We start from the raw sequence: 11676 nt of genomic DNA, 5'->3' as shown, positions 1-11676 counted from the left end.
TTACACCTTTTTCTGAAAAGGTTTGTAAGGGTGAGTATTTTATATTCCCAAGCAAGGCAGCAAAATAAGGTGATTTTTATTGGGCATTTGATTTTCCAGAATTTCGTGTAAAGTGGACAGCAAATACCTCCATTGATAAGAAACTTATAATAAGATTTACAAACATGTGATTAATTATATTATTCTAATGAAAACATGGAAGCACTCTCACTATTTTAGGGGTTGATAAAGTTCAAGGTAAATGAATTTCTTGCGAAATAAATATAGTTTTATTTATAATGATTTTGATTGACTCATTTTAATAAATATTTATAATAATATTAAATATAAAAAATTTATAATATAATAATATAATTTCTAAATATACCCATTATGCATGATGGCGCAAACAAATATTTTATTACCCATTATAATATAAATGAAAAATTTTATAAAAAATTTCGTTATTTAAATAAACATATCTAATAATAAATTTAAAAATATTAAAATTAAAAAGCACTTTATTACTATTTAAAAAATAAATTTTAATATTAAATATTTAAATTTTATTAATATTATCTAACTCAAAATTAATTTAAATATAACCTTTCTTTTAAACCTAATCTTTAACATCTTTTTTGTTTTTTTCAATACAAAAAGCCATTTTTAATGAAGTAAATGCTTTAAAAAAAAAACAAAGGCCATGTTGAATCCAATTCGGGTGGAATTTATACTAAAAATAATAAAAAATCATAATAATATTGATAAAATTTTCCTCTAAACTTAATTATCTATAGATATATAATATATCATACTCACCCATTAGTCATAAACCATATCCATTGGCTTAAACATACTTGGGTCAAAAATTTAGTTATTTAAATAAACATACCTAACAATAATTCAAAAACATTAATATTAAAAAACAATTATTACGATATAAAAAATAATATTAAATATTTAATTTTATTAATATTATTTAACTCAAAGTCAAATTAAACAAAACTTCACTTTTAAACCTACATGTTATTTCTTCTCTTTTGGTAAAGTTTGTGGTTTATTTATTTTTTAAAAAAATATATTTAATTAAAAATTAAAAATTTAAAGACGTATATATCTATTTTAAACATATTTTAAATAATATAATTCAATAGTTTATACGAAACAAATAGAAAAAACAGAGAATTCTTGAATCCGTAGATATAAAGATGAGAAAAATCTATCTACGTATAAAAGATCCCAGATTGATAGAGACAGTCAGATAGAGGAAAATATATATGTAATTGGGATCAAAAATAAAATTTTTTAAGTATTTCTATATGGAGATGAAAAAATAATTAGTCTTAACACCCGGGGTCGGAGATGTAGCCGGAGAAAGATACAAGTAATCGGGATGACGGTGAACCGATTCAACCGTCATCCCATATCAGTAATCGGTTAATTAATCTTAACGGCTCAACCTCTCCAACCATGCTCTCACGTTCTTCTTCTTTGTTTTTCTGAATCCTCATTGGATCTCTTTTGCTCCATTTGAATATATTCTCTTCTTCTATTGATCAAGATCCATTCTCTTTTCTCATACAGAGAAGTTCTTGATGAGGTTTACTAGTGCTTGGATGCTGTTTGTGATGGTGAAAAATGGAGGGAGGTATGTTGGTTTTTTGGGTTTCTCTTTTGAGCTTCCTATCAACAATGGTTTTTGGTTTTACTGTTATTTTTGGTTTTTTTTAAGGCTGTGGAGCTGCTAAAACTTATTTTGGCTCACAATAACACTGAAGCTCTGAGAGAGGATATGAGAAAATTATCATCGTTGGTTGTTCTGAATATCAATCACAATAAGCTAGCGTGCATTCCGGTGGGTATTGGAGATTGAGCGAAGTGAGAATTTCTATTTTTCTCTATTTTTTTCTAATATTTTGAATTTTTTTATAATTTTATAAAACTTTCTTTTTTTTATTTATTTAAAAAAATAAAAATAAAAATTATTGAACGAATCGGTCAAATCGGTTGAACTGATTGAACCGCGAATCAATTTGACACCTGGTTCACCGATCGTTCGATTATTAAACTCTTGCTTCTTGTATTCCTCGTTGACATTCCAAATCTATTTGTGTGGATCCCACCTTCTATTTCTTCCCCTTCCTCTACAGCTATGCACACATGGGTGCCATGTGCGGACTCCATTCCCTATGCATAACATGGGCCACGTGTTGACCCCAACCCTTTATTTTTTTTCCCCTCCATTTGTCAGCAGCCCTACCCATACGTTTGCACGACTGCACCCACTCTGTTAAATTAAAGCCGAGCATCTTGTTAACCTGATTCGGCTCAGATCCGTGTTGGCAACCTTGGCAATCTTGGCTTCAAATAAAGCTCCCATCAGCCCTGGGTTTTTGTTCTTGTTGCTGCCTTTTACTGGTGGTATTGGTATTAAGTTTGATAAATTCCTGCACATTGTCTCCATTGAAACTGGAACAGCTTTCAAGGATTGATATTTCATTCGCTTCCTGAGCTGTGATTATTAGGGTTATTGCAGGTATGCAGTTTTGTGGGATGTTTCTGAGCTTTATTTGTGTTTATGATTTTTTTTTTTCCTAATATTTGCAAGCACTTGCTAAAGCTTATATTCATATATATATATATATATATATATATATATATATATATATATATATATATATATATATATATATGCCACAAAACTGGGATTTGTCTCTGATGTTTATATTCATATATATATATATATATATATATGCCACAAAAACTGGATTTGTCTCTGATGTTTATATTCATATAATCATATGCATGGAGAATTGTCTTCAATTGTTGATTTGAATCACCTCAAAGAGTTGATTTTGTACTTTTGAGCTGTTTGTACTATGTTAATTTTTGTTAATGAATTATGATTTATTTATTTTGTCAGCTTTTATTGATAGCTTAAATTTGTGCCTATAATGTTAGAACTGAGGTTTTTGTTTTGTTTAGAATAGATAGTGTTGCAGGACAGATTAATATTCATTTGATTGGCTTTACTTTAATTAATTAGCGGTTTAACCTTTTGTTTGCAATCAGCCTCCTTCGAAGAGGTAAAGTTAATGGGCCATCACCAGATTTCTTTTTCCCTGCGGCAGCTCAATTTGAATCCAGATTTCTTTTTCCCTGTAGCAGCTCAATTTGAATTGTTTTGTCATTTTAGTCCATTTATTTATGATGTATTTGTTTCTCAGAAATATCACATAAATGCAACAGTTAAAAAAAAACATATATGCAACAGGAGACTTTAGGTTTTAGCTTATATCAGTGGTCAACAATTTGATTTTTCATTTTTTTTAAAAGGCGGATAAATTATTTCAATTAAAACATGATTTGTCATTTTTGTGATTAAATTATTAAATTAGTTTAAAATTTTTTATTCTTTTTATTCAATTTTTTTTTTTGTTTTTCTCCTTGTTTTTAGTTTTTATTTTTAAAAATTTTCCCTTTCGAGCTATCGTAATAGTTAAGAGTTCTATATTCCAAAAAAACATGTATTACCTTATCAGCTTAGGTTGCAGAGCATGTATGATACTAAATTTTAGCCTTGTTAACATATTATTTCTCATTTTATTATATAGAAAATGTTAATTCTATATATATATATATATATATCTTTCTAAGGTAGGCATTAAATATATATATACAAATATGGGTAGAGAATCCTGTCTGAATGAACTTGATTTATTCTATTTTTTAAAATTAAAAATAAATTTAAAAAATTGAAGTTAAATTTCTATTAATTTTTGTAAACCAACTAACTTTCTTAATCTAAGATACTGTCATTTGAGACATTTATATAGGAACAAAGAGAGTAACAGTATGCAATTTGTTCTTCCTTGAAGAGGGAAAGTTAATGACTTGTCACCAGGCTTCTCTTTCCTTACAATTTAACTTACTCTAATATTTTAGCATATTTTTTTTGGATGTTCCATGTGCACTTGTCTCTAAGGGAAAGTTTACCTTTGCAATTAGAGATCATCAGGTTTTAGCTTATATTAATAGTTAACATTTTTTTGTTTATCTTTTGTGAGTAGTTAGGAAGAGTTAGGGATTGAGCAGCAATCTGGTCCAATTTTATACCAATTATTTACTGAAAGTTAAACTAGTCTGAAACTAGCCAAACTGCTGGATTTGTAAGAATTGGGCATGGGCCAGTTTTTGACTAATTTATTTATTTATTAATTTGCAACACTTTTTCATTGTGCATGAATAGGAATTTGCTTGTTAGGGATTGGATTCCATAACAATTTTTTCATTGTGCAACTATTCTTAACTCCTTTGAAGGCTGTATTTCATTTTCACATATTGCACATTCCAAAAAATCAGCATTCATCATCTTAATCTCAATGATAACCTTTGAGTTTTGACTCTCCGATTCATCTATGGTATCCTTCCATCATTGTTTACTCTAGAAAAAAAATACTTTTTTTTATATTCTTCTATGATATCCTTCCATCATTGTTCAATCTAGGGAAAAGTAAAACATGTATATATATATATATATATATTTGTAGTTTTTTATTTTTGCAAACTAATTTCAGAAGTTTTTTTTATATTCTATGACGTGTGGTTTGCTAAATTTGTAAAAAGAGTAAAATCATCAAGGGTGTTAACTTTTTATTTTTGACAGAATCAAAATCGTTCATTCATGTAAAAAATTGCCACATGGCATAAAAAAAATTATTTTTCAACATGATTTTGTTTGATTTTAAGGATTTAAATTATTTTTCTTTAGTGCAATTTTGGGAGAGATTAAGAAATTATTTTTATGTCATATAAATTGGGTTTTAACTGAAATGATGATTTTTCTGTATAAGTTAACACTGTTAACGCTTTGTAATGATTTTTTTGCAAATTTGGGATACCACATGTCATAGAATAAAAAATAAATAAATAAATAAAAAAAAATCTTTGTCCTTATTTTGCAAAAGTAAAAAACCACAAGATTTCTTTTGTATTTTTTCCCTTTAATCTATGGCTATAAATAATTTTTTAATTTTTATTATTCTTGATAGCCTCAAGCTTTAGGTATGTATTTTTAAATTTATATATTTTAAAATAAAATTAAAATTGATATATTTTGAATATTTGAAAAAATAGTTTTTTACAGAGAAGACATTGAAATTCTTAAATCTTTGGTAGGTTAGAAATTAAAAATTTTACAAAGATTTTCATGCTTCAAATATATATTCAAGTTTTACATTGTTAGTTTTATGTATATTATTTGTTTATTATAAAATATTTTTATAATTTTATGTCATTATTTAAATATATATATATATATATATATATATATATATATATATATATATATTTAGTTAGACCAATTGACCCTGATTAGTTTTGAAAACATTTTTTCCGAGAAGGTGAATAAATCAATAGTCAAACATTTTTGCCTTGTTATATATACATACACTTGTTAGTATCTTTATTGTGCGTTAGTTAATGTCTTGAACGCACTTGTCAAAGGATGTGCGTCAGTGAATTAAAATCTTGTACACGCTCTCACGTCGTGAGCACACATGGTGGGTGCAACATCACCTATGAATTAATTTTTCCAATGAGAATTCCAGCACTCCCCATTCTGCATGCTACATGAGAGATCATTTGAATCAAGTAACTTTGGTTTTTTATATATTTTTAAATTAACTTATTTAAAGTTGTTGAAGTATTTTTATTTTTTTGATTTAGTAGTGTTTTTCTTAACTTTCTCCTAGCTTTTCAGTTTTTATTCTTAAAAATAAAAAAAAGCTTTGTATTTACTCTTTGTGGTTACAAGAGAATGGACTGCTTGATCAAAATCGCTGGTGAGATTGTGAAGCCTGCATGGGCCCCCATTAGCCGCCACTTTGGTTACCTTATTTGCTACAAAAGCAACATTGAGAAGTTGGAGTGCAAATTTAATGAACTCGATGCACTTAAGAAGGAGGTCCAAATTAAGGTTGACGCAGCGAGACGTGAAAGGCTTGAAGAGGCCAAAGGTGTAGTTCAAACTTGGTTTGCGGATGTAAACACAATGGAAGGAGAGGTGAAGAGAATCAAAGATCAAGCTACTGTGATCTCCAACAATTGCTTTCCACACATAAACTTGCACTATAAACTTGGAAGAGAGGCTGCTCATCATATGGAAACCACTGATGATCTTATAAGAAAAGGCAATTTTGATAGTGTGTCTCACAAGGGGCCACCCCCAAGCACAACTGATTCATTGTTGTTTAATGAAGATTACATGATTTTCGATTCAAGGAAATCACAAGAAAAGAAAATACTTGAAGCATTGAAGGTTGAAGCTGTGCACATAATTGGGCTTTGTGGCATGGGAGGAGGAGGAAAGACAACATTAGTGAAAGAAGTTGCAAAGCAAGCCAAGAAGCAAAATTTGTTTGGTGAGGTGGTGATGGTGACTGTATCACAAAACATAGATCTGAAGAGAATTCAAACTGTCATAGCAGAGAGTTTGGGTTTGATATTTGAGGAAAAAAGTGTAGAAGTAAGAGCTGTCAAGCTTGCAGACAGATTAAGAGGTACAGAAAAGAAAGTAATGGTGATATTAGATGATTTATGGGAGCCGTTGAAACTGTCAGTTGTTGGTATTCAACTTCCAGAGATGGCTGCCACTTGCAAAGTGGTAATCACAACAAGAAACAAAGATGTCTGTGACAGAATGAGGTGCCGAGAGATAGTTGAGTTGAAGACATTATCAGATGAAGAATCTTGGAGTCTATTCAAGAGCAGAGCAGGGGATGTAGTGGAGTCCCCCACAATAAGGAACTTGGCACAGAAAGTGGCAAGAGAGTGCGCTGGTCTGCCTCTAGCACTGGTGGTTCTTGGCACAGCACTTAAGGATAAGAGCTCTGGGACTTGGGAGGCAGTGTTGATGCGGTTAAAAAGGTCGAAGGAGGTGGATCTCCCGGGTGTGAGTAAGCAAGTTATTCAATCCATCAAACTAAGTTTCGATTTCTTAGAGAGTGAGGCAGCCAAGTCTTGCTTCTTGCACTGTTGTCTCTACCCTGAAGATCGGGATATTAAAGAAGAAGAAGTGATGCTGTTGATGGCAGGAGGGGGCCTCTTAGCTGATGTTGAAACTCTAAACGAAGCACAGGGCAGAGTGGATCTACTATTTGACCAGCTAAAAGCTTGTGGTTTGCTTCTTCAAGGTTCGTCTGAAAGCTGTGTAAGAATGCATGACATTGTCAGGGATGTGGCGATACAGATTGGTGCTGCGGCAGATCATGCGTTCTATGTAAGAGCTGGGCAAAGCTTGACAGAGTGGCCAAGAACTACTGAAAGTGAGATGCAAAATTGCCGACGACTTTCACTGATGAGCAATGATATTGAAGATCTTCTTCCTGATCGAATGGAGTATCCAAAACTTGAGATGTTGATCCTGACAGGCAACAACAGGTTATCAAGCATCCCAGAAATGTTCTTCCAACACATGGGATCTCTGATGGTCCTTGACTTGAGTGATACAGCCATTAAATCGCTACCAAAATCACTCTCTTGTCTCACTAATCTCAGAGTATTGAACTTGAGAAGTTGTGATTTTCTCAAAGATATTTCTCACATTCATAAGTTGAAGAGGCTTGAAATACTTACTCTGGATCGTTGTCCGCCGGTGTCCATTGTTCCAGAAAGTGTAGGATGCGCACGAAGTCTGAGATATGTTAATTTGGCTTTCAAGGGGGCGTATGATTCATCTTGCATTGATAACTTTTTTTCCAAGGAATTGCCAAGATTTCACAGGCTGGAACAATTGTTCATGCGCAAGTTTGCAGGTAGCTTTCTAGAGTTGATAAGCTTGAGACATCTAACTCACCTATTCATCGCAGAAGTGGCGGACTTAGATGATCCCTTATCACATGAACTAGTCTCACCACGTTCTTGGCCTAATGGACTTCTAAAATTCTGTCTTTCTTTTGTCAAACATGAGCCAATGTATAAATTTGAACAAGTTTCTAGAGGGTTGCAATTGATGGGAACCAAGCCCCTGGCTGTTTGGGTCAAGAAATTACTTGAAAAAACAATACTATTGGTATTAATAGCATTCCAGGAAACTGAATTGATTTCCATCAACAGTGATATCCCACCGCTTGTGTTCTCAAGTTTGGAGAGTCTTAGTGTTGACAACTGGCCAAAGTTGACCAAGTTGTTGGATGATGAGTTATCATTGCAGGAAGAAATCCCCCTTAGCCAACTCCAACAAATGGTCATCAAGAATTGTCCTGGGTTGACCAATTTAATACCATCAAGGCATTGTCAGCGGAGTATGAAGAAACTACAGGATCTAGATGTTAGAAATTGCCCTATGATGCTGGAACTGTTCCCATGTGATGAAGGAGCCCGCGACATAACTAAATTGCTGCCAGGGCTAATTTATCTCTGTTTAGATGGCCTACAGAGTCTACAGATTGTATTACAACCATTCCAATGCCTACCAAACTTGACGGTCTTGGCCATCAAGAATTGTGGAGTAAGATATGTAGTTTCATCTGAGATGGAGACAATGGCAATATTGGCAGATCCTTTTCCAGCACTAGAGCAGTGTACTATCAAAAATTGCCGAGAGATGAGTGATATAATCTATCCCCTTGCTTCTTTGCAATCCCCGTTCTTTTTCCAGGGACTAAGTATTCTTTCTATCGTGTCATGTCCAAAACTAATGCATCTTTTCTCCTACAATCAAGCAATAAGCATGCAACATTTGACTTTTCTTCATATAGAAGATTGTGCTGCATTGGAGGCTGTGGTGATTTCCACGGAAAATAAAGAGGAAGCATTTGCAAGCACATCCACACATGTTGTTGATCGTGAATCTTACAATAGCCCTTTTCCTAATTTGAATCGACTTTGGCTGAATGGTTTGCCTCAGCTCACTACCTTCCAACACCCCGCAGCACTGCCCATTAAGTGGTTATATCTTAAATCTCCATGTCTATGGAATTGCCCAAAACTGCAACAACGATTGCTCGGATCCGGTACACCTGGCCATGAACAAGACTTATACACAAGGTAAAAGCATCAACTTTCTTTCTCATTTCAATCTTTGCTAAAATTCCATGTCTTCATCTCATTGCCTTTTGCATTTAGATCATAATTAGGTCACAAATTTGTGAAAAAAAGAAAATAAAATGCTAGTTTTAACCATTTTGGACCTCATTGACGATAAAAGGTCAGATTTGATTCATGTGAAGTGCTAATTGCTTTTATCATTTTTTTACATGTACTTTGATGTACATTAATTACTAATGTTGTATTTTCTTTTTCCTTTCTTTCTTTTTTAATTTTTCATTTTATACTTTCATATAGAACACTTACGAGATAATAAAAAAGGCAACTATTAATCATAAAATGTTTTAAATATTTGTGGTTGTAAGTATCAAACAATAATTTCATATTAAATGCCTCAGTAAAGGAGAGGACAAAGAGATAGATGATGCGGAAGGAGGAGAAGAAAAGAGAGGTGATTTGGAACCTGAATGGTAGCTTGAAGGATAATGGCCACTTTCTGCTATTATTCGTAAAAACAATGTCTCTATTCAATTTATAAGATAACACAATGTGATTGATAAGCATAACTCTTTCAAGTTGCATGGTTTTGAGTTTTGACAGTCTCAGTGACTTCTCAATTTCAAATTGATGCTTATAACCATTCCTTGATGTCTTGGTAGCTGTGCACCTGCACAAGATAGACAGAAATCATTTATTAGTAACTAATACACGTAGCTGATTTAGATATCTATTACCGTGCAGCAGAAATCATAAAATCAAACAAATAACGCAAATTTGGTTTTACCATCAAACAAGTTAACTATAGGATCCAGTAGCAATCTTTGTCACTACAAAACAACCAGAAATAGATACTCTACAAAATTAAGTTCTATAAAACAACATTTAGCATTTTAGACCTGATCCCTCCTTTTCATAATTAGTGATTTTTTTTTCATTGAGTTCTTTTTTTAACCCCTCAAGTATATTATTGGTTATTTTGAAGAACCTCATTGTCAAAGGGTGTCCTTAGATGCTGCAATTATTCCCATACAATGTTGGGATTGTGGAGGATAAGGAGAAACCATCATCATCATAATCATCAAATTTGCAAGGTCTTGGAAACTTCTACAGCTTATTTGCATGCCTCCAAAACTGACATACCTCTTCTTGTTGAAACAAGCAGGTGGAACGAAACAACTGATATCGCTAAACGTAGAACACTGTTCTATATTTGAGAGAATTGTGTGGTTTTGGAAGAAGAAGAAGGTGAATGCTTGTTTCCTGTACCGAAGAAGTTTTTGTTATTAAGTTTGCCCGAACTCTCTGCCTTAGTGACGCGGATGGTGGTGTGGGAGTGACCATCTCTGGAATACCATGAGCTCAGGTTGTGTACTAAGATTATGCAAACTCCGCTGCTTGGTCCCTTAACCTTCGGAAGAATTGGGTTGCTTGTAAATGGAGGCAATCTTTGTTGCAAGGTTGCTTGAAACTGGGATGATGGCGTTGACTGGTCAGCTATTCAAAAGACACAATCTGAAGAAGCTAAAAGGATGGTTGACTTGTCAACAAGCCAATGGCAAGGTTGCCTCTCCACTCACATTAAATGGGCCACTCAGCATTAAAAGAAAAGGAAGATCTCTTACCGTCACTGCTAGCCAATGAATGCTCAAGCCTTTTGTTTGTACTAGGTTATTAACGTTGTTTGTCTTGGAACCATGCTATCATGATGAGAAACTTTTTGTAACTTTTAAAAGTTGATTTGGTTTAGCCCAATGGATAGAATGAAAAAAAAAAACATTCTCTGAAAAACATTCTCTCCTTTATTCTTTAACTTTGTTTCTTTCTGGTCACTCTGTTTGTATTCTTTTGGGTACTGAACTTTGACAGGGAATGATCCTGAACAAAAACAAGAGACCTCAAACAGTGGTATCAGAGCTGGTACTTGTCAAACATCAATGGCATCCAAAGCAGAATCCACGGGAGGCGTTACGAGGATCACTGTGCCCATCTTTGATGGAGAAGACTATGATCTTTGGTGTCTTATGATGAAGACTCTCTTTAGATCTCAAGACCTATGGGAGCTTGTGGAGAAGGGTTTTTCAGAGAAGGAAGATGAAGTTAAAGTGAAAGAGAACAGAAAGAAGGACGCTAAGGCATTGTTCTTCATACAGCAAGCTCTCTCTCGGCCCATCCTTGCACGAATTGCTTCGGCCAATACAGCAAATGAGGCTTGGATCGCTTTGAAGAAAGTTGTTCAAGGGAATCCAAAGGTGGTGGCTGTCAAACTTCAAACACTGAGACATGACTTTGAAAATCTTAGGATAAAAGGAAATGAAGGAGTCCAGAGCTACATTACAAGGGTCCAAGAGGTGGCAAACCAGATGAAGAGCTTGGGAGATACCATTTCAGAAGCTATGGTTGTTGGGAAGCTGTTGAGAAGCTTGGGGACCCAAATTCAACCATGTGGTCACTGCCATTGAGGAGTCCAAGGACCTCACCAAGCTAACAATGGAAGATGTGAGTGGCTCTTTACTTGCTCACGAGGCTAGGCTGCTAAGACAAGCAGATGATCAGTCAGAGAAGGAAGAGAAAGCATTTCATGTCAAAGGTGAAGCAATGGGAAGCAAAGAAAAAGATAAACATCCCTTTAGAGGTCGTGGAAGAGGATAC

The 11676-nt window shown here is 33.6% G+C and overlaps 1 protein-coding gene across 3 annotated transcripts; it reads left to right on the top strand.

Annotated features, from left to right (window-relative positions):
* Positions 1-2352: 2352 nt before the first annotated feature.
* On the top strand, positions 2353-10469 carry LOC120255944 (probable disease resistance protein At4g27220). Of its 3 annotated transcripts, none has more exons than XM_039263709.1 (4): positions 2353-2515; positions 5795-9027; positions 9426-9478; positions 10187-10469. In XM_039263709.1, exons 2-4 carry the CDS (start codon positions 5798-5800, stop codon positions 10312-10314), a joined length of 3411 nt encoding a protein of 1136 aa, XP_039119643.1. In that variant the 5' UTR covers positions 2353-2515; positions 5795-5797; the 3' UTR covers positions 10315-10469. The 3 variants fall into 3 exon arrangements, with proteins under 3 accessions (XP_039119643.1, XP_039119644.1, XP_039119645.1); XM_039263710.1 differs by having other exon boundaries at positions 9426-9535; positions 10187-10201; XM_039263711.1 differs by lacking the exon at positions 9426-9478 and having other exon boundaries at positions 10190-10469.
* The last annotated feature ends 1207 nt before the right edge of the window (positions 10470-11676 follow it).

The sequence above is a fragment of the Dioscorea cayenensis genome, unplaced genomic scaffold, assembly GCF_009730915.1.
Source record: "Dioscorea cayenensis subsp. rotundata cultivar TDr96_F1 unplaced genomic scaffold, TDr96_F1_v2_PseudoChromosome.rev07_lg8_w22 25.fasta BLBR01001246.1, whole genome shotgun sequence".
NCBI classification, from domain to species: domain Eukaryota; kingdom Viridiplantae; phylum Streptophyta; class Magnoliopsida; order Dioscoreales; family Dioscoreaceae; genus Dioscorea; species Dioscorea cayenensis.
This window is presented reverse-complemented; position numbering and strand designations above follow the sequence as displayed.

Bases quoted from the DNA above. Each gene is read 5' to 3' on its own strand.
- LOC120255944 (XM_039263709.1), top strand. From the start codon at position 5,798: ATGGACTGCTTGATCAAAATCGCTGGTGAGATTGTGAAGCCTGCATGG. The intron at 9,028-9,425 runs GTAAAAGCATCA...TAAATGCCTCAG, and splicing joins GAACAAGACTTATACACAAG to TAAAGGAGAGGACAAAGAGA. The intron at 9,479-10,186 runs GTGATTTGGAAC...TGTTGAAACAAG, and splicing joins AGGAGGAGAAGAAAAGAGAG to CAGGTGGAACGAAACAACTG.